The sequence below is a fragment of the Staurois parvus genome, unplaced genomic scaffold (genome assembly GCF_062004578.1).
Source record: "Staurois parvus isolate SC_StPar_1 unplaced genomic scaffold, SC_StPar_1.0 ptg000206l, whole genome shotgun sequence".
NCBI lineage: Eukaryota > Metazoa > Chordata > Amphibia > Anura > Ranidae > Staurois > Staurois parvus.
The window spans coordinates 3,671,826-3,695,654 of record NW_028318002.1 but is presented as its reverse complement, the minus strand read 5'-3'; the positions used below and the strand labels follow the sequence as shown (position 1 = coordinate 3,695,654).

Here is a 23,829-nt window from a genome sequence, read left to right as displayed (position 1 = left end):
TGCATACTGATTTTATGTTCACAAACCTCCTTAACAAATTATGCCTGATTGCACAAGCTAGATGCTGTATGGCTAGAGCAAAAAGGAGGGGGGGGGGGAAGAGGGCACCAATGCCTTGTTCCTCTTCCCACAGATAAAAACTCTGAATTACAACCTGGGAGCTTTATTCTTGTTTGTAGAGTATAATACAGGGCCTGAAACCATGTACAAATTCATCCCTAAAGCCAAATTTAGATAAGAAAAGATGTGTGTAAGACCAAGTCACACTACCAAATGCTTTGTGGATGTCCAGGCTGAGACAAAGTACAGACTGAGAAAATAAATTAGCATCTTGAATGATGTTTGTGAGCAGCCTGATATTGTTGGTGTTCTGTCTGCAGGGGATGAACTTCATTTGGTCTGGGGAAATTAAAGAAGCTATAAATCTGTTAGTCAGCATCCTCCCAAAAATCTTTAGGTCATTATTTATAACTGAAATTGAAGGACAGTTTTGAGGTAAAGTGTGGTCCTTATTGGGTTTAGGGATAAGGGACATTTTTCGCCAAGAGCAATTTTTCACTCAGGGAAATTACTGCTTTGGAGAACAAAATTAAACAGCCTGGTCAATTTTGGGGTCAGTAAGGGACAAATTTATCATAATAAGACACAGAATAGCCATCCGGGCCAGGTGCCTTGAAAGCTTTAAGGATTTGATAGTTTCAGCTATCTCTAAGTCCATACATGGAGCTGTTGGGCAATTAAAAGACTCATGCACACACAATTTTCTTTCCTCCCCTGGGCACCTTTACACCAGAAGAGGAAAACACAGCTTAAAAAGGTGCCTAAAGCAGTGCTTTGCATAAATGTTTATGCTCGTTCCCACATTTGGAATTAATGCATTCTATTGGCATGAATATTAAGGTATTCTGGCCACTGGATTAACGTGCAAATGCACCTAAATGAATCAAATGCTAATGAGCGTTCAGTGTTTTTTTCCACCCAAGCACTCTTGTAAACATGCAAGTGATGTTTTTTTTCCTGTCTCTAAATACCTGTAAATGCCTATGTGTGCTTGGACACATAGGCAAACAGAGGGACATTCAAAAGCAGAAAAAAGTCAAATACATGTAAAAGTGTTGTTTCTGACATCCTATGCGCATGCAGCCAAAGAAGGAAGAATAATCCCATCCAACCAATCCCTGGAGTCTAGGCTAGATGCAGTTGTAGTGGAGACTGGTAAATTTTTCCAAAGTTTGAGCACGCAGGTAGGTTTCTTCTACTGCAAAAGAGACATTGCAGGTCTCTTCTGCAATAAAGACCATGTCTGCTCACAATTTTTGAAAGCGGAACTTTAGTTTTCCTTTAAGGTGATGAAAGAAGTATGCAGTAAACACAATTATTTTGTAAATGTAAAACCTGTGATCTTAGGATAAAAATCATGTGATCATTATGTGATCTTAGGATAAAAACGTTTTTTTATTTTCTTTGGTACAGATGTAAAAGCCCACAGTTACAACCCTGACCTAATGCCTTCATGAAACACAATAATGAACAACTTTGTCTTTAAGGTAAGCCTTAGGCTATATTTAGTGACATCTGAAAAAAGCCTTTTACAGAAAGAAGCCAGTAATCCTGGCTAATAATTTACAGAAAGTAAAACGCACGACAAAGACCTATTTAATTATTTAAATAAATTACACCCTGTTTAGACAAACAACTTCCAACAAATGTCACCCACATGTTAGAGGGGCTTTCCTGATGGATGGAGAGCCAGATGAAATGGTTCTGGGAATTATTTGTGGCCATACACATAATAGGACTCAACTATCAGTAAGTTTTAAGCACAAAAACTATTTGGCCATAGGCAATAAAATGTCCCCCTTCTTGTTCCCATAGCACAGCATGTCATAATGAAAGCAACTTTTTAGCAGGTTCCTATGTGAAATATTTATGATAACGACATGCGCTGTTTCCTAACAGTACAGTAACAGGGAAAAAACTGCATAATGTAGTGCTAATAACAGCCAATGAGAATCCATGTTGTACAGCTTGGCATTAGTAAATCTCATTGTTTCTATGGGTCGTTACTTTGTCTTAAGGAGTATTTATTAAAGAAGCCAGTATGTGTTAATTTTCCTTATAAGTCTTTATTTTATCATTACTAATTAATGAATGAATAACGTGTATTTTGATACTGAAGAAGATTAATAACTGCTTAACTCACTGAACCACAGTATTCTTCTTTGGTGAGAATAAATGGACACATATTAGAGAAAAGCATTGGATTAAATTTACTACTTAATAATTTGATAATACTTTAAATGGGTTTTATAAATGCTTTAACCTCCCTGGCGGTATGATTATTTCAGATTTTTGGTGCTGAAAGCGGTACCATTTTTTTGCATGGAAATATGTATTTTTTTTATTGTAGGCTGTAATTTTTAGGAAAAACTCACTGAAATCTGTCCGAACAAGAGTCTAGTAAACATCCCGGGTATGATAAAATTTGAAACACAAAATCATAAATTATAATTTAATAAATAATCATAAAAATAATATAAAAATAATAAAAAATTTAATTCAATAATATAATCAAACCAAAAACACTGAAATGTGAAATATAGCGCCAAGTTCGCACATTGCTGAGCTCAGTCGCAAAATCGTTTTCAGTGTCTGATGACGAATTTCCCCCACGAATCATTATCACTCAATTCTGCAAGTGGTTCTGATTTACTATCGCTGTTCTCTAGCTGATCTAAACCGCTTTTGACCTAAAGGGACACTTTTTGGACGCCATGGACATTTCTCAGTTTCCAGGCAGAAAGAACAGACAAAATGCAGGCAGGGCGCAGGGCAAAGCACTAGGGACAATATGTATGTGAAATTGGTTGAGACAGCAATGTTTTACTATGCAAAATGTAAAAAAAAAAAATGACATTTTTTAAAATTTTTAAATTTCCCGCCCGTACGTCCCGACGTCACAGGGACAGGACACAGAAGCCGGATGCCGGCATCGGCCGGAGGAGATGGCCGGGGACGCTGCAGGGGACACATCGTGGGAGCGAAGGGTAAGGTAAGTGAAGAACACATGCCGGAGCAGTGCCGCATGGTATTCTCGAGTGTAGCTCGGGGTTACTGCTTTTGGTACTGAAATGTTACCCCGAGCTACACTCGGGAATACCGCCAGGGAGGTTAAAGGGCACTAAATTGCACTGAACTACATTCATACTTTAAATATAAAATGTTGAGAAAATGTATTAAAGGTCACCCCATTCAAAATCAATATTTCAGTTTTGGGTAGTCATCACCAGGTTGAAATGTCCTTCAGTTTCACATATTTCTTGGAAACAAAAATTTCATAGCAGTAAATTTTGTCTCTCCCTAGCCCCACAAGGTCATAATAAAAGCATCACTTTCTCAGAGATGAACCCCACAGTTGTTAACCTATTATACATTAAAGACAATTCATCTGGGAAAGCTGGCACCACAATGCAGCTTTCAATTGATAATTCTGGGGTGAAATCTTGACCAAAGGACTCAAGTGATATATCAACTAGAATAAACTGGAGCATCAGCTTTGAATAAACCTGACTTATAAATACTGTACTTCAGTTTATTTCAATATGGTAACAAATGCTTAACCATTACTAAAGTACAGGAACTTTGTAGAAAAAAAAGTATAAGATCACCAGAGAGGGCCTGCTTGGCCCTAGCTCATCCAAACTAACAGAATACTGCAGGACAAACTATAACAAATATAAATGTGGAGATAAGGGTGTCTCACTGTATTTTATACATTATACTCATACTAGTAAAACCTATAATGAGCCTGAAACTAACTCTGCAATATACGGGGGTCAGAAGTATAAGCCTATAATCCATGTAATTAAGGTTACACAAAGGCAAGCTTAATTTCTAAGTAAAGATTTAGCCACCTGGGACCCATGATTTCAGTGGAAGTGTGTCAGCAGCTATTACTCCAGGTTTCTGAGATGTTATGGACAGGCATTGAGGGAGAAACATTTCAGGTGTCTAATCCATCTAAATGAAAAACACATTTTCTGCTCCTTTATATAGAACCACTTGCAGACAATACAATAAGGAATATAAGGTGTTTGCAATCTGATAATGGTGAAAGGAATAGTGCTATCACACCAGTAGTTAAACACCTTATCTTCTGAAGTGCCATTATTCAACTGACTATGACTCAAGACGTTTGTTACAGAGTGAGCCATGCTGGTACAAGCAGGTGTCAAGCGGAAGCACTGGCCAGCAGCCCCTTCTCTCCATGACAAAACTGTATTAGGACTTTCATTTTTCACACATCTCAGCTGCTATTAATGATGGCAGTTCCTAAAGGACATGTCAAAACAAAACCAAGGTGTCTGCTAATTATGCAGTTGCCAGCTTCAATGTTTCATATTCAACCTCTTCCTGCGTCTGGATAATCACATTGATTTCTGCATGTATCACCTAATTGCCTAACGACAGGACACCTTTCTTGCAGGCTCCTGCAGCTTATTTTCTTTGCATCAGAATTTTGAAAAGATCTCAGATGTGTCCATTAAGACAATCTATGAACCTGTGCAAGGTGTTTTAAACTGGCATTCAGTAACGAGTTTTGAGAAGGACTTGTTTCTGCATTATTCTTTGTAACAGTAAAACATTTAACAACATGTAGAAGTATAAAATTTATTGTTTATTTTTTATATGAAATGGAGCATTTTAACTATACCTAGTTAAAAAGTAAATCTAGCAACACATGAGGGTTTTATAGCGGGTGGGCCCTCCACTGAAGTTCGTTACCTGCTATTTATGACATATTTTCCTATTTTCATTAAATAACAGTATATTTATAGAACAGATGTGTGGCGTGTAGGACCAAGTACTACACAATCTTTGAGAGAGGGTAGGGGGTGAAGTAAGCTTTCCTGTAAATTCCCTAAATAGCAAAGCTGCATTGGAATTTATCTATGAGGAATACTACCTTTCCGTGCCAAAATATTTTAAACTCCTGTCTTCATTTTTTTTTATAAGTCCCTCACATTTATTTGAATTTGCATGTAAATTTCATTCATAGGTCATTTTAAAATGTTTCTAAAGGCAATTTTTTTAATTAAAATAATGAACATCTAATACTTGCCTGCGCTATGCAATAGTATTGCACAAAGCGGCTCTGAAACTCCTCTTCTGGGGTCCACTACTGGCACTTTTAGCTTCTCTTCTGTGTCTTCCCCATTGCAAGCCACGTGCTATGGGTGCAGATGTGTGTCCAGAGGCACACACACAGCGGCTTGACCCCACCACCTGCTCTCTGCCCACAGGATTTAACTGACAGCAGCAGAAGCCAATGGCTCCGGTTACTGCCTGATACTTACAGTCAGGTCCATAAATATTGGGACATCAACACAATTCTAACATTATTGGCTCTATACACCACTACAATGGATCTGAAATGAAACAAACAAGATGTGCTTTAACTGCAGACTGTCAGCTTTAATTTGAGGGTATTTACATTCAAATCAGGTGAACTGTGTAGGAATTACAACAGTTTGCATGTGTGCCTCCCACTTGTTAAGAGACCAAAAGTAATGGGACAGAATAATAATCATAAATCAAACTTTCACTTTTTAATACTTGGTTGCAAATCCTTTGCAGTCAATTACAGCCTGAAGTCTGGAACGCATAGACATCACCAGACGCTGGGTTTCATCCCTGGTGATGCTCTGCCAGGCCTCTACTGCAACTGTCTTCAGTTCCTGCTTATTCTTGGGGCATTTTCCCTTCAGTTTTGTCTTCAGCAAGTGAAATGCATGCTCAATCGGATTCAGGTCAGGTGATTGACTTGGCCATTGCATAACATTCCACTTCTTTCCCTTAAAAAACTCTTTGGTTGCTTTTGCAGTATGCTTTGGGTCATTGTCCATCTGCACTGTGAAGCGTCCAATGAGTTCTGAAGCATTTGGCTGCATATGAGCAGATAATATTGTCCGAAACACTTCAGAATTCATCCTGCTGCTTTTGTCAGCAGTCACATCATCAATAAATACAAGAGAACCAGTTCCATTGGCAGCCATACATGCCCACGCCATGACACTACCACCACCATGCTTCACTGATGAGGTGGTATGCTTAGGATCATGAGCAGTTCCTTTCCTTCTCCATACTCTTCTCTTCCCATCACTCTGGTACAAGTTGATCTTGGTTTCATCTGTCCATAGGATGTTGTTCCAGAACTGTGAAGGCTTTTTTTAGATGTCGTTTGGCAAACTCTAATCTGGCCTTCTTGTTTTTGAGGCTCACCAATGGTTTACATCTTGTGGTGAACCCTCTGTATTCACTCTGGTGAAGTCTTCTCTTGATTGTTGACTTTGACACACATACACCTACCTCCTGGAGAGTGTTCTTGATCTGGCCAACTGTTGTGAAGGGTGTTTTCTTCACCAGGGAAAGAATTCTTCGGTCATCCGCCACAGTTGTTTTCTGTGGTCTTCCGGGTCTGTTGGTGTTGCTGAGCTCACTGGTGCATTCCTTCTTTTTAAGAATGTTCCAAACAGTTGTTTTGGCCACGCCTAATGTTTTTGCTATCTCTCTAATGGGTTTGTTTTGTTTTTTCAGCCTAATGATGGCTTGCTTCACTGATAGTGACAGCTCTTTGGATCTCATCTTGAGAGTTGACAGCAACAGATTCCAAATGCAAATAGCACACTTGAAATGAACTCTGGACCTTTCATCTGCTCATTGTAATTGGGATAATGAGGGAATAACACACACCTGGCCATGGAACTGCTGAGAAGCCTATTGTCCCATTACTTTTGGTCCTTTAAAAGTGGGAGGCACATATGCAAACTGTTGTAATTCCTACACCGTTCACCTGATTTGGATGTAAATACCCTCAAATTAAAGCTGACAGTCTGCAGTTAAAGCACATCTTGTTTGTTTCATTTCAAATTCATTGTGGTGGTGTATAGAGCCAAAAATGTTAGAATTGTGTCGATGTCCCAATATTTATGGACCTGACTGTATGTGAGAAGAGAAAAGCAGGAAAGAAGAACTGCCGATGGGCATGAAGCTGGATCGATACAAGACTCAGGTAAGTGCTGGGAGTGAAGGGGGGGGGGGCACAGCAAGTTGCAAAATGCTTTTTACCTTAATACAGGGAATAAGATAAGGTAAAAACATTTTAGCTTTAGAACCACTTTAATATTATATTATTATACATCATATATCATTGAAAACGTTTTGTTAAATCTCGATGATAAATAATATTGCCATAAATCTTGCTAGCTGGTAATATCTTGTGCTGCACTGTTATCAGTTATATTGCTCTGCGTCGTTCTGTAGTTCTGAAAGCTACAGAACACCACACATCTATGTTATGGACAAGAGTACAGGGGGAGGTTTAAGTAGTCTTGTCCTGTGTCCATTGTTCTGATATAGTGAAGTGAATAAGCATGGTTGTGCTAAAATAGGAAATATGTTACTGGAAGGATCACCGGGTGAAAAGGGAAAAAAAGCCTGAAAAAAATAAAACCAATGCAACACCACATAGAAGGAATGGTACGCTGTAAAATATAACACACTTTTTTTTTTTTAGATACAGTTTAAGATTAGCCTTATTTGCAAACTCTCAAATTATAAACTGGCAACTGCCATTTCAATAAAAGCAAGTGGAGCTTACGATTTTGAGCATTTGTGATTACTAAGCTTACTGTATTACAAGTGTATGATAGCAAGCACCTCAGGCAACACAAGCTCATTATCGCGCAGGGAGATCTTCCAACTTGTTGAAAAATCTACCTGCAAGCAGGTAAAAGATCAAGGAGCACTACATGTACACTACTGTCAGAACTGGGTGAACATTGTGACTGGACTTTGCATTTGTGAAAGGATGGGCAAATACCTTCCATCACATAATTCTCTAGTTGATACTTGTCTCTGGCCAGCATATGGCTTACTTTTAATATGGATACTTTTATAGAGGGCTATATGTCCCAAAATTAAAATAAAAACCTCAAGTTATAATGACAATAGAATTCCATACCATTTTATCTAGGCACATATACACTTCATTATAAGCAATAACATACAAAAAACTGAGCTTTTAGCATCACTACAGCACAAAAATGTGAAAATAATTAATTTCCACATTTATTATCCAGTTAATAATTAGGGATCAGGAAGGATTAACCCATTTCTTGCTTTTAGTTTGACAAAGTAAATCTTTTAAATTCTTGAGTGCCTATGTGAGAGCCTATAAAGCTGTGGATCAAACTGGAAATTTTGCCACCAGAGACTGATGTATCTATACAGTTTCTAAATCATAGAAATATACTGCTAGGAGTTTCCAAGGCAGAATTTAAAAGAATAAGGCTAAAGCAAGAATATATTTTATCTCCCATCTGCTCTCACATTAAACCAGATTTTACAAGTTGCAAACATCAAAAAAGTGCATTCAAAAAAGTGATCAGCGGAAAAAGAAACAAGTTTATTCTGTCACCTGTACAGCATTCTAAAAGTAAAAAAAATGCACAAAGCTAACCAAGATGTCAACACTTTTCTTACGAATATTGCAAACTCTGATTAAGGTGGCTGACTGAGATCATGTCCTACAGGAGATAAGTTACACAAACTCTATTTTTACCAATATTACAGAAACTATAGAGATATTTAAAGTTATAGGTACTTTCAAATAGGCATATATCCGGCTTCTTCTTTGAAAAATTCTGCTAGCTGCATCTTTGCTGCATTTTTAAGCACACACATTTTGCATGGAGATTAATGGTAGTGCATGCAAAACTGTGTCAAAAACAAATTGAAATGAATGGAAAATACAGAGGTACAATTGTCACCAAGCAGAACTTTTGCCTATACAAAAAAGCAGCCCAGACTTCTCTTTGCTTGGTTGTGGACTTCAACCTTTTCCTAAAGATACCAAAACATCTCTAGCCAAACAGAGGCGAGCCTAGGCCCTATTTATCAATGTGCTTGAAGCTAGCAGTTCTAGAAGACCAAAGCATTCCCCAATAATGCAGTGGAATGGATACATTTTACTGTAAATCAAAGAAAAAAGTGAGCGCTTAAATGGACAAGCAGCTGAAACACACAGGACAACCAAAAGAATTCCTCACATGAATATAAATATAAAGTGCAGCGCTATAATAAGGTAAATAGATAAATTGATGAATAAAATTAATAAGTACGTCAAAAAAAGGGGGGAAAAGCCCCAGGTCAAAAAAAGTCCCAGTAAAGATGGCTTCAGGCGCCCATACACACTGACCAAAGGTGTATGCACTGTGGCAGAGATGGAGTTCAGGATGTAGTCAGGGAACAGAGGTAGATGCAATCCCCGGATTAGTGAAGATCCCCAGGCCAATGTAACACACGTTCCACAGGACAGCAAGGAAGCAGTCACAGCTCAACCAGAGAAAAACACCACTCCTTCACTTCACCTCAGCGGTATCTAGGAGGAGATACTCCCCACAGAAAGAAATGCCCATAGTAAGGTACAATAAATAACGTTTATTGAAATAAAACAGGATGCATTCAGAAATGATGAATAATGAACACACCGCTAGCTGCATGTGAAAGCTAGCAGTGAAGCAAAAACGGACTAACCGTCCTGTCAGATGTAATGGCCGCCAGAGCTCCCCAATGCTCCGACGGCGTGGCGTCAAGGCGTGCACAGGTTTCTCCTATTACATCTGACAGGACGGTTAGTCCGTTTTTGCTTCACTGCTAGCTTTCACATGCAGCTAGCGGTGTGTTCATTATTCATCATTTCTGGATGCATCCTGTTTTATTTCAATAAACGTTATTTATTGTACCTTACTATGGGCATTTCTTTCTGTGGGGAGTATCTCCTCCTAGATACCGCTGAGGTGAAGTGAAGGAGTGGTGTTTTTCTCTGGTTGAGCTGTGACTGCTTCCTTGCTGTCCTGTGGAACGTGTGTTACATTGGCCTGGGGATCTTCACTAATCCGGGGATTGCATCTACCTCTGTTCCCTGACTACATCCTGAACTCCATCTCTGCCACAGTGCATACACCTTTGGTCAGTGTGTATGGGCGCCTGAAGTCATCTTTACTGGGACTTTTTTTGACCTGGGGCTTTTCCCCCCTTTTTTTGACGTACTTATTAATTTTATTCATCAATTTATCTATTTACCTTATTATAGCGCTGCACTTTATGGATACATTTTACTGTATGCTATGAGCAACAAACACTGTTCTTTCTTCAAATAATTTGCTTTGATGCCCCAAATCACCTAATCTGTCTAATCCTAAAGTATACCTGCCAGTTTAAAAACTGATCTTGATGTAAGAATAAAAGCAGACACAAACATTCAGATTTTTTCACCTTGGCTGCTCTGATTTCTTTGCAACAAAACCTTTTTGTTGTTCTATTGCATTTGAACTTGAAGAAGTTTCCACTTATTTGTCAATATGAGCAATTCACTGGAAAAAAGCAGATCCTTAATTTGTAAGCAAGGATCTTGCCAGGTACAATCATTCTATTCCAAGTAACATATTAATTCCTTGACTTTTGATTACATTTACAACTACCTTGATTTTGTGAGTCACTAATATGTAAAACCTTGTTAAACACCTAATATGAATGAAAAGCATGCAGACAACTAAAAATACTACTAAATGAATATAAGATATATCAAATTCAAAGAAAATTGGTCAATCTTACTACCTGAAGTGTTAAATTTGTGTTTTTGAGGAAGCAAAAAAATATGTAAAATTGGTAAGTACTGAAGCAGATGGATCAAGAAAGGCAGCAGCATCACCCTTAGCAGGGACAAAGAGGTAAAGGCACAGAAGTGTGAAGGTGATGGCTGTTTTAATAGGAACAGTCCATAGCCAACTGGCACATCACACTCTTTGACAAAGCCATCTACTCCTGCTTCAAGTCAAGCACACTGTTTTATAGTTCTGTTCTGTAAAGAGATTTCCAAATATATAGCCTAATTAGGGTTGCCAACCTCTCATGATTTTATATACTGCCAAAACATGGAAACTTTACTGCACAGTACAACTAGTAAGCTCCTTGTGTAGAAAAGGCACCCTTCAAGGACTTTCAGCTACTGTCCATGTACAGGTTTGTTTTAAAAGACTGAATACAAATTTAATGGAGGTTGGCAACTAGATGGTATTCAACAGCTAGACATCCGATTTTCTACATATGCACACAAGGCAAACATAGCAACAGCATATAAATTGAACTGTTCAACATATGAAACGGTCTGTAAACAATGCAGCTCTTTGGATTCAATACAACTATTATAACATTAGTAAGAATTCTGAAATGAAGAAGTCAGGCAAGTGTTTTAATTTCACTATTTGTTTCCCATACTGGACTACAAATCCAGGGCGATCCGCTACAGAACAACTTTATGCAAGGTAGAGTTTGGAAATGCTAGTATGGGACTGCCCTAGAGCTATGTTGTTTTGTTTATCAGTAAAGGGTATGTTTTCTTTTTGAAAAGAAATGCAGGTAGAAAAAAATGTGCATTTATAATTTTTTTCAGAACATTGCATGTCAATGTCAGGCTTCTGCAGACACTTGCTACAGCTTTCTACTTCTGTATGGGCTGATTGAAAGCTGTATGAAGTTTGAATGAACTGCAAGAGGGCTCATCAGTGTCCTTGTAGCTCATTGCCACAGCAACAAATGGCTTGAAGTCTCAGATGGTACTTGTAGTTCATTGATTGACAGATTCCTGTGTATGAATGAAGCGGCTGTGTGGGCTGCACTCTATTTGAACTTTGACAGCGGGTTCAGGAAGAGGATCCCCCACCCATAGTCAGCAGTGGGGGATCAACTTCACCTTTAAAGTGTTTGTAAAGGTAAAAATAAAAAGCATCTTCTTTAACATAGTTCAATGCGATTTCTTGTGTCTGAATTACATTTCTGGTTGCCGATGCTCTAATTTACCTGGTTTATCCTGGCTGTGCCACTCCTCCTACAAGTAAACTGACCACGGTAACAAGGCAGCTGATCCAAGCTATCATGGTCAGTTTACATCTAGCTGAAGATACAGGCGCCCTGATCTGCAGCACGATGTACCTGTATCTTTGGTAGTCTGTGAAAAGTCACACCCTGTCCATCCCTTATGCCTTGATTGACAGTGCATTCCCCTCTAGCCACTCCTCCCCTTCTGTTTGCCTCTGGATATGACTGCATTCCATTGTCATGCAAGAAGCTCAGAAGAAGCTAATTTCCTGTTCTGATGTACATGCCCCGATACTGGACACGCCTGCTGGCAGGTCCATGCATTGCTGTGCATGTGAGACCTGTACTTCTTAAGAAGCAAAGTACTGTAAAGGCAAGTTTGTTTAAAAAAACAAACATCACAGTCAACACAGGCTTGATTTAAGCTGCTGAAACATGATTTTGTTATTAGCAAAGTTTATATCTTCTTTAACTTTTCACAGTATAACTGTCAAAACCAGGAAATGTAGACATTTCTAGAACAATAATATTTAGTGTGCAGAGAAATTGATGGACACAATTCATCTACATAACTCCAAAAAATTAACCCAACAAATTAATATGGCATTATACAAATTTTTGCCACAGTACTTTTATACTTATATGTATTTGTAAGTGTGTCTTCCATATATCAGATCTACCCATATGCAAAATTCTATACCTACAAAATGAAAACACATTTCATTCATAAATGAAAAATAAAAAGACATAACTAACAGCTGAAGTTTATCACAACAATGTGAGCCTATGAGTATCTGTCAAAGAATTAAAAAGGCACAGCATCTGCTGGATTTATATTTTTGCTATTAATCTGTGTCGATTAATAAAAGAGAATCAGAAAACTCTGAAACCAATGCTGCTAAGCAGACTGACCTTTTTGTACCTATCCATTGGTTGCTAACCCCTAAAAAAAAGGTCAACATAAACATACAGTATAATGTCAAACTAATAGTCTTCCTTAATTCTGCCACCATAATGTGCAAATAAGTACATACAGTTCAGGAGAAATTAATATCTGAGAACATAGGGAGCCTACAAACCCCAGGCCCAAATTTCTATGAATGCCTGGCTTTGAGTTCTTGAACACTCCAATCAGCATGGTCGTCTATTAATCACTGAGGTGCCTTAATAAACTGTAGGATAGAAATCAGTGCAACAGTAAAGTCAAGGATTGTGGCAAGTATTCAGGGGCTTTGATAATTGTTCATTACAAGTGCTCCGTATATATATATATATATATATATATATATTTGTGTGTATGAATATATATATAAATCTAGTTGTTGCCACTGCACTCATCCAAGAGAAAATGGACCCAGGTGCTCAGCAAAGCACGAGTTACACATAATCCAAAAGATATGGACGCACTTGCAGGGTGAACACTCATTGATAGGGTTTATTTCAACATTTCAACAAGGCACAAGCTTGACTCTTTCAGGAGGAAGATGAGCTTGTGCCTGTCTTGTCAAAATAAACCTTTTCACTGAGTGTTCACCTTTCAAGTCTACGAGTGTTTTGTCTTATCTTTTGAAAAATATATAAAATACACAAGTTTGTGAGATTTGTTAGTGTAAGGGAAGATGTACATTGATAAAATACATAACCACCATCTAATTCTGAAATAAGTAAAGCAACAGTACATAGGCATAACAGCACTGTGCAAAGAGGCATTCCCATGTTTGCACAAGCACAAATTGTGGTGTTCAGCAGGCATCTTGCAGTATCTGTGAAGAGCAATGATTTCAAAAAGAAGTGACAATAGAAGTACTTAAAAATTCTTAGACTTCATAAGATTAGTTAGACGAAATAAATAGCACCATTCTACACATACATATCAATGCAATAGTTAAACACAATACCTGGGAACTGATAGCTGTAGCTTGGGGCAAAACCAGGGTATCCTCGACCATATGTTGCAACAAAATTTGGGTAACCTAGGAAAGAAGAAGTGGTAAATAAAAATACACACCAAAACAGTAAAATTGCAATAAAAAAAACCAAAAACAAAATTATATATATAATATACACACATACATACACACTATATACAAATATCACTGGCACTCCTGTGCTACCCGATCACTACAATGTAAAAAAACTAAAGAAATGTGTCAACAAAAAATATTAATAAAATATTATATAGTAGTACTAGACATACTCATTACTCCTTTAAAGAACGTACGCACAATCAGAAGCAAAGGGAAAAAAAAAGTTTGTACAGACAACTAAGGGTGTACAGTGATTTCCTGTTGTGCAAAACTATAAGACCGTCATTTCAAGCTATACCTGCTCATGGGCCTTTTTTGTAGAACTGGTAAAAGGCTTTCAGTGAAGAATAATCACTTCAGAAGCAGATCACAGATCAAAGAGAGGCAATTTCATGTAAATAAAGAAACTTTATTGCTTTGTTATTTTTACACACAAATTGATTTCTTATATACAGTTGTGTCCAAAATTATTCAACCCCCACTGAAATTGAGTGTTTTGGCCAGTTTGACATTGCTTTTGATCATTCAGTCATCTTGCTTACATTTACATTAAAGAGGCACTTGTAGGTCAGACAAATATAACATAACAGTTATAATGAAATAACCACAAATGTCTTTTCTGTGCTCACAGCATTATCAGTTTTATTCAACCCCCAAGTGACATTCAATCTTAGTACTTAGTACAGCATCCTTTTACAGTTATAACAGCTTTTAAACGTGAAGCATAGCTTGACACAAGTGTCTTGCAGCGATCTACGGGTATCTTCGCCCATTCTTCATGGGCAAAGGCCTCCAGTTCAGTCACATTCTTAGGCTTGCGCACTGCAACTGCTTTCTTTAAGTCCCACCAGAGGTTCTCAATCGGATTTAAGTCTGGTGACTGCGATGGCCACTCCAAAATGTTCCAGCCTTTCCTCTGCAACCATGCTCTAGTGGACTTGGAGGTATGCTTGGGATCATTGTCCTGTTGAAAGGTCCAACGTCTCCCAAGCCTCAGGTGTGTGACGGACTGCATCACGTTTCCATCCAATATCTCCTGGTACTGAAGAGAATTCATGGTACCTTGCACACGCTGAAGCTTCCCTGTACCTGCAGAAGCAAAACAGCCCCAAAGCATGATTGACCCTCCACCATGCTTCACAGTAGGCAAGGTGTTCTTTTCATCATAGGCCTTGTTCTTCCTCCTCCAAACATAGCGTTGATCCATGGGCCCAAACAGTTCTAATTTTGTTTCATCAGTCCACAGAACACTATCCCACAACTTTTGTGGTTTGTCCACATGGCTTTTGGCATACTGCAGTCGACTCTTCTTATTCTTTGGAGACAGCAAGGGGGTACGCCTGGGAGTTCTGGCACGGAGGCCTTCATTACGCAGTGTGCGTCTTATTGTCTGGGCTGAAACTTCTGTACCCACATCTGACAAATCTTTTCTCAGTTCCTCAGCAGTCACACGGGGACTTCTCTCCACTCTACGCTTCAGGTAGCGCACAGCAGTCGAAGTCAGCATCTTCTTTCTGCCACGACCAGGTAGCGTTTCAACAGTGCCCTTTGCCTTGAATTTGCGAATGATGCTTCCTAAGGTGTCTCTTGGTATGTTTAACATCTTTGCAATCTTCTTATAGCCATTGCCCTTCCTGTGAAGAGAAATCACCTCTTCTCTTGTCTTCCTGGACCATTCTCTTGCCTTCACCATGTTTGTAACCACACCAGTAAATGTCTAGAAGGAGCTGAGTATCACAGTCATTTTAAAGCTGCCTAATTGGTGCTTATTATGCTTGATTGCTGCTCGGTGACATCCACAGGTGTTTTCAATACCTGATGGAAAGCACCTGTATGAACCTCTGTTCTTCAGAGTGGTAGTCTTTAAGGGGTTGAATAATTGTGGCAATGAAGAAACCACATAAGAACCATTTACTACTGTATTACATAAACAATTGATGTCATTTTAGTTGCATTTGGGTAGTTACAACGTCCTTGTAGGATTTGATTCTGAATACAATTCCAAATGTACACTATAGTCCCTAAACCCCTTTACAGCATTGGGGGTTGAATAATTTTGGACACAACTGTACATACTGTTCCTGATTTCCTCAAAGCAAAATAGTCATTGCTTGTTGTATGTTATCTTAGAGAACTGACAAAAAAAACGATTTCTAATTGGCTGCTGCTGTTTGGCCCATCATGCCATCAATGCTTTTGCCAAAAAAAAAACTACTACAATAGAAAACTATACTCATTGCTATCACTAAAACTTTCACTTTAGACTCTTGAAAGCCTCAAAAAATGTCAGTGCTGCGAAAACATTGGAGTTGTGGAGTAAATGAAATGTAGTAACAACTGCCCTCCAAGAACATCACTCAGTTGGTTCAGACTCTGGAGGGACCCTGACTTTAATGTCGGGATCCAACCATTTGCCTATATTGGCTGTTGAGAGCCCGAGCCAGCCGCTCCCACCCCCTCCATAACCCAGCACTCCAGTGAGTACTGGAGGGGCAGATCAGAGAGCCGGTGACTGGCAGCAATCTTTGATTAAATTACTTAGTTCTTGGTGTAGAGGTGGAGGAGGACAGATGCAGCATCAGATTGATGCTGCATCCACCTAGGTGAGTATAAATGTTGTTTTGTTTTTAATTCCACATTTCTCTTTTAAATTAAATTTGATTTTTTTCCCTCAGAGCAATTGGGTGGGAGGACCTTGCTGCTGCTACAGATTATCAAAAATGGTTAGATTGGGTAGCATTTATTTCAAGGGTATAGAATAGCTTAACACCCATCACTGAAACAGGAGAAGAGATCATTCTGAGTTTCAAAAGGCACAGCCACGCGTCTGAGGATGAACAAATGTCTCAACTCCCACCACTCTCATTGAAAACATCTGCCTGTCTACAGCTTGCCTTTCTACAATTCATGTGTAGTATTGAACAATTCTTCAAAATCTCAAACAATGCACTGCACGTTTGCTCCTCTGTCATCCGCTACTAACACACTGTATGGGTTAACTTTCTAGCCTTGAAACCAAGAAGTGGTTGACTTTTTACTTACATTAATTAAATGCACTTTGGCACCTTGAGCCAGATGAATGTCCACACCTTTAAGTTGGAAGAGTAAATGCCAAGTGTTCAAGCTAAACACAACATAGGTTCACTGTGACATTTGGAGAGCTTAGAATGAATGTACTTTGCATTACAGCTATTGACAGTTTGAGATAAAGGTTCTAGTAATGCTTTATCCCTGGAGCCCAAAGTATCATAGTTAACATATCAGTTCTAGATTGTGAAAAGTGATGCACTTTATCAAATAACAAAACAAAATGATAACATTGAAGTCCTGCAAACAGCAATAATACCTGAAAGCCAGGTACTAGGCTGCTTTCTTGGTGTGATGCTGGATGCTTATGATAATGTATGGGTATTAATTGACACATATTCTCTTGAACTAATCACAAGAAGGTCATTGCCCATAACATAGACTGGTTTAGATTACAGCTGGATATTCACGCTTAGATCACACCACCCGACAGAACTGAAGGTGCTTATACATGTACAGACAGGCCCAGATGTTCGTAATATGACCACAAGCTTTGCTTTTCTTTTGGAATCAAGATCTCAGTGCTGTAGGATTTTGATGTTCAATATGCATGCTTTCAGCACAGGGAAACTCTAGTAGCACAAAAAAGTAAGTAATCAGAATAGGAGTTAAACAGTGTTTTGGTTAAGTTTATAGGTTAAGATATGTTAGGTTGAGGATAGACTTAAGCTGGCAAGACACTAGTAGATTTTCGCATGAAGATTCATACAAACATTCGTGGGAAATTTCTTTGTATATTCAATGACTTGATAAATGTCATTCGAAAGCACTTCAAAATTTCAATAACTTTTTACATTTGATTTTGGAATGGAATTTCCCAAACGAATAGAATCAATCAAATGTTATGTTTCTGTCACAGGCCTTCAGTAATCCATTTGTAGAGGATGTAGTGAAATATCAGGTGTTAAACTACTGAATGGTTTGTGTGTGTGTAGAACATTTTCATTAACAGTATACAACATATTAATTTGCGCATTTAGAATTAATTGACTGGATTGTTTACATTACATTAAGTTTTAATTTAAATGAGACTAGCATAAATCCTCTATTGTGTAGTCATACTATTCCTGCATATATTTATTTTTTCCACCTTTTCCCAAATCCAACAGTGAGTTCTGCCTACTACCCAGGCCAGTGATCTCTTCTGCATCCAGGAACGATCTCACAAGCCTAACCAAGATAAAATGTGTTGCTTCTGTGTCTGACGGGCCTAATCATAAGCCCCATCACTGAACATCTTTCAGGTCATGGCAGATGAAATCATAAATTTATAATACAACATTACTTCAATTTTCCTCATCATTTGCTTCTGTGATGCCTGGCTCTGCTCTAACGAGTCACAGCCCCAGTCTACGCAGGGAAATTGGCTGGCTGAATATCAATAGCACATTAACACCATGCCCATGTGGATGCTTCATCAAGCCAAATTATGGTCAGGATGACCTATCCACTGCTCCCATTAGGAGCTGTGCTCATCCTGCGCCGGCCGCTGAACAATTTGTTTGCTTCAATACTTCCAGGGAATGATCAATCTCACAATAATTATGTCTTGTCACTAAACTAAAAATAAGTAGAAATCACAGCTCTGCTTGGATGCCCTTCTTCAAATCTGCAATTTCTGCTACAATATAGGGGCTAAAAGACAGGTGTTAACCCATCTCTGCCCTAGACTTCCTTACAGGACCTGATTGGGGCTATGACATGGCTAGATATTAATAATAGCTGCAATTATGGGCATGTTCATTAAATCTTTGACTTCAACACTAGTAAATTATCTACTGTATCACCTTATAAAAAGACTTGCTAGTGCGAGATTTTCTGCATGCTAAATATAAATGTCTGTGTGCGATAATATTCTACAGAGCACAATGTGCCTCTGTAGATGAACTTTTCTCTACATGTATCTTGTGGGTGGGATTAAAGCAGATCTATTAGCAATGCTGCAGGTTTTCAGCCAAAATATTCAAAATCCTGCAACAGTGTGTGTTTTCCCAATGGCCATGTAAGGGCTTAGTTGCATTAATTAATAGCTTGTTTAAGAGACCACTACCAATTATCTGACCTGTACGTCTTTAAGGAGAACTTAAAAAAATTGCACTGTTAGGGTCTGGAGTTGCACTCAAGACTGGAGTTGAGCACCACTGGCACAGAGGATAGTTTCCATTTTAATTTCCTGATAAGCTGTTCCATTACAATTCCAAATTCTTAATCATTATTAAAAGAAACATTTACTTTGATGGTAATCAAAGGCACTTGTCTGACTGAGTCTATATTCCATCAATAAAAGCACTCAGTAAGCAATGCTCAACAAGCAATCAGACAGATTTGAGTGTTGTTTGAGATAATCAGGTAGCTGATGTTGAGGAATGAGCGATAGGGTAAGGTCTTCTGTCTTCTTCTGTTATGTTTGATCATATTAAATATAATATTGAACATTTTCAGGTAGAGATCTTATCACAAGGAAATGCTCACCCGAGGTGAGTGGACCACTGTGCTCTTCTTTTGCTAGTACAACGCACCAGACTGAGTAATGCTGTTCTGGGGTACCACTTGCAGCATCACTTTCTGTGGATCATTCACCAAGAGACTTGTCTGATATTATGCTGAAAGATGACTTTGAACACAAATGTTAAAAAAAAAAAAAAGCTGCGTCTTCAAAATTAGTCTTAATCTCTCTCTCTTGTCTGATTTGCAACTGCCCTCACACTTTTATCCCAGTATGTTTATTTTTTGTTTCCCTTGCTATTAAGTGTATACAGTTAATTAAAAAAGATTTCTGATTATGGTGTCCGTTTATGACACAGAGAACAGCTGCGATGCAGAGGATCGCAGCTATTCTCTGGTCATTCACAGTTTATGACACTCAGCAGAACATGTTCAGCCCTTCACTGGAGATCTGTGTTCTCCCTCCAGATTCTCCAGCCCAGAGCTAGAGAATCGGAGGGACCGCAAGCTAAGCAGAGATAATTTACCTCTGCTTAGCAAACTGATCTTTTACTGTAATCTCACGAGATTATAGTAAAATCAGCCATTTTCCAGCGTTTGGAGACCGTTCTCCAGCATTTGGAGACCGTTCTCCCTTCGTTCGGAGAACTACTTCATAAAAGGCATTCACAGGAGAACTGTGTTCTCCGAGAATGCTGAAGAACTGAGCAGCGATCTATTACTGCTGGTTCATAAACGGACACCTATATCAACACTGAGAGTAACTATTTGAATTGGATGCTAGATAACAAGATCTCTCTATGCAACACATGAACATTTTCTTGTGTGTGACCAGAATAAAGTGTATGACTTACTGGCTGCTATAGGCAACTATGCATAGCTAAGAAATACAATTGAGAATGACGGAGTACTTAAAGTACTAGACATCACATAACAGTCTGCTGAACTTGCCATTTTCTATCAACTAGGAAAGCAATCTAATGCCTATGGAGCACCAACCAACTGCTGGACAAGGCCCAATAGGAGAATAAGCAACTGATGGTGGAAAGCCTTGCCTGATTTCTTTTGGTCACCCCCTACCTTTCGATGAGCTGGTATCTGCATTGTGCATTCAACCCTCCATAGCTAATAAAGAATGGTCAAACAATGCAGTCCAAAAGTTTGATGACAATTATGTCTGCAGCTCCAACCTTTCTAATGTCAACGGTGGCCATCATTTTCCTCCTCCCATAGAAGATCAATTCAGAATGGTGTAGTTCAGGGACCTACTAGCCAGGCACAAACCTTACCCTCCACCAGTTGCCCCACCCAACCTTGCCCAGGTCCGTGTCCCCAACCCTGCCCCCATCCACGCCCCCTTAAAGCTTATGAAATTACATTTTTCTTTAGATTAAAGAGTCCAAAATATAAAAAACTGCAATTATAACATAGCTTTATTATGTCAATTTAAACATAACAGCAATAGCTTAATAGCAATAGGGTGCAATCAAAATATCAAGTTTTACAGCTTTAAACCTGTAGTGAACATTTTGTATTTTTTTGTTTATTTCCTGCATCTTTAAAAAGAGACTTTTTAATATGACGATATGATTTTTGTTAGTGAGCACATATTTTCAGTTGTTGCAGTTTTTCCTTAAACTGATTTTTGTATAATACTTTTATATTTTTATTATTCATTTATTAAAGTCCACTCATATTTTAGCAGAAAATTATACAAAGAAAATCAATGTGTTTTGGAACAATAAATAACAAGTGTCTTACAGTTTATTTTGTAGCCCTATGCTCAGAGGTATACTGCATATACTAAGGCCACTGAGCTCTGCGTGAGGGCAGTGCAGTGGTTTCTCTACAGTGATCCCCCAGGGCGCCTCTCCTCGTGTCCCTCGCAGCTGGGGAGAGCGGACCTCTCCTCAAGTCCCCTGAGGCGGACCTCTCCTGCATCTGTCCCCTCAGCAGCGCTGCCAGTGTAATGGCGGTGCTGAAGAAGCCGGAAACCGGAACTCGGCTTCACCATGAGGCTTGGAGCGCAGGTGCAGCCTCTCCATCCATCATCTGTGCTCACTGCTCGCCACACAAGAATTTCTCCTCGCATTTGGCGAGGGGCTTTTTCAAGCCCTTGTGTAGTTGAACACTTTATATACATATAGTATAAATAATCTCCACCTCTAGGCTGTTCATACAAATTGTATTTATTTTAAAGTGTACAGTGGGGCAAAAAAATATTTAGTCAGCCACCAATTGTGCAAGTTCTCCCACTTAAAAAGATGAGAGAGGCCTGTAATTGGCATCATAGGTAGACCTCAACTATGAGAGACAAAATGAGAAAAAAAATCCAGACAATCACATTGGCTGATTTGGAAAGAATTTATTTGCAAATTGTGGTGGAAAATAAGTAATTGGTCACCTACAAACAAGCAAGATTTCTGGCTCTCACAGACCTGTACCTTCTTCTTTAAGAGGCTCCTCTGTCCTGCACTCATTACTTGTATCAATGGCACCTGTTTGAACTTGTTATCAGTATAAAAGACACCTGTCCACAATCTCAAACAGTCACACTCCAAACTCCACTGTGGTGAAGACCAAAGAGCTGTTGAAGGACACCAGAAACAAGATTGTAGACCTGCACCAGGCTGGGAAGACTGAATCTGCAATAGGCAAGCAGCTTGGTGTGAACAAATCAACTGTGGGAACAATAATTAGAAAATGGAAGACATACAAGACCACTGATAATCTCCCTCGATCTGGGGCTCCACGCAAGATCTCACCCCGTGGGGTCAAAATGATCACAACGGTGAACAAAAATCCCAGGACCACACGGGGGGACCTAGTGAATGACCTGCAGAGAGTCGGGACCAATGTAACAAAGGCTACCATCAGTAACACACTACACCGCCAGGGACTCAGATCCTGCAGTGCCAGACGTGTCCCCCTGCTTAAGCCAGTACATGTCCGGGCCCGTCTGAAGTTTGCTAGAGAGCATTCGGATGATCCAGAAGAGGATTGGGAGAATGTCATATGGTCAGATGAAACCAAAATAGAACTGTTTGGTAGAAACGCAACTCGTTGTGTTTGGAGGAGAAAGAATGCTGAGTTGCATCCAAAGAACACCATACCTACTGTGAAGCATGGGGGTGGCAACATCATGCTTTGGGGCTGTTTCTCTGCAAAGGGACCAGGACGACTGATCCATGTACAGGACAGAATGAATGGGACCATATATCGTGAGATTTTGAGTGCAAACCTCCTTCCATCAGCAAGGGCATTGAAGATGAAACGTGACTGGGTCTCTTCCAACATGACAATGATCCCAAACATACCGCCCGGGCAACAAAGGAGTGGCTTCGTAAGAAGCATTTCAAGGTCCTGGAGTGGCCTAGCCAGTCTCCAGATCTCAACCCCATAGAAAACCTTTGGAGGGAGTTGAAAGTCCGTGTTGCCCAGTGACAGCGCCAAAACATCACTGCTTTAGAGGAGATCTGCATGAGGAATGGGCCAACATACCAGCAACAGTGTGAGCCAACCTTGTGAAGACTTACAGGAAACGTTTGACCTCTGTCATTGCCAACAAAGGATATATAACAAAGTATTGAGATGAACTTTTGATATTGACCAAATACTTATTTTCCACCATAATTTGCAAATAAATTCTTTCCAAATCAGCCAATGTGATTGCCTGGATTTTTTTTCTCATTTTGTCTCTCATAGTTGAGGTCTACCTATGATGCCAATTACAGGCCTCTCTCATCTTTTTAAGTGGGAGAACTTGCACAATTGGTGGCTGACTAAATACTTTTTTGCCCCACTGTATGCATAGCCAACACTTTGCTTTTTTTTCATTTTGGATAGAGCAGAGAAAGGTTAAAACCTCTATCAGGTTATGTTTTGCTGTCTATGTGATGCTGGGGAGTTCTCCCTTCATTTTGTGACTTTGAGATACAACTGAAGTGAAAGGAAATCTCCCAGGGGAATTAGAGGGTATTCTCATCTTAGAGAGCTATCACCAGAACATTTGTCTCCACTAAATGTTCCCTCTTATCTTGCTCCCACAACAATTGTCAATGCTAAATTTTCCCTTATTTTCTGTCTCATTGACCGAAGAAAAAAAAGTCAGAGAGTCCAACCCCTCACATCTAAAACAAAGAAAAAAAAAAAGTTTTTGCTATACTTACATTTTAACTTCTCACCACCCAGCCTTTTGTAAGATTACAGCTGAGTGGGATCTCTAATATCCCTATCCCTATTATGACGTCCTCCCAAGATCACGCCTCGCAAGCCCAACAGGCCATGCTCCCACCCAATCTGTCATCGGCTGTGTCTGCCAGACACAGCC

General features: G+C 39.2%; 1 protein-coding gene across 5 annotated transcripts in view; it reads right to left on the bottom strand.

Moving 5' to 3' along the window:
- The window catches only part of MSI2 (musashi RNA binding protein 2), an 853,268-nt gene that overhangs the window by 149,802 nt on the left and 679,637 nt on the right, over positions 1-23,829 (bottom strand). For all 5 annotated transcript variants that reach the window (XM_089678522.1, XM_089678523.1, XM_089678526.1 and 2 more), the window contains exon 10: positions 13,839-13,913. In XM_089678522.1, the coding sequence (XP_089534648.1) occupies positions 13,839-13,913 (75 nt within the window). The remainder of the gene's footprint in view (positions 1-13,838; positions 13,914-23,829) is intronic.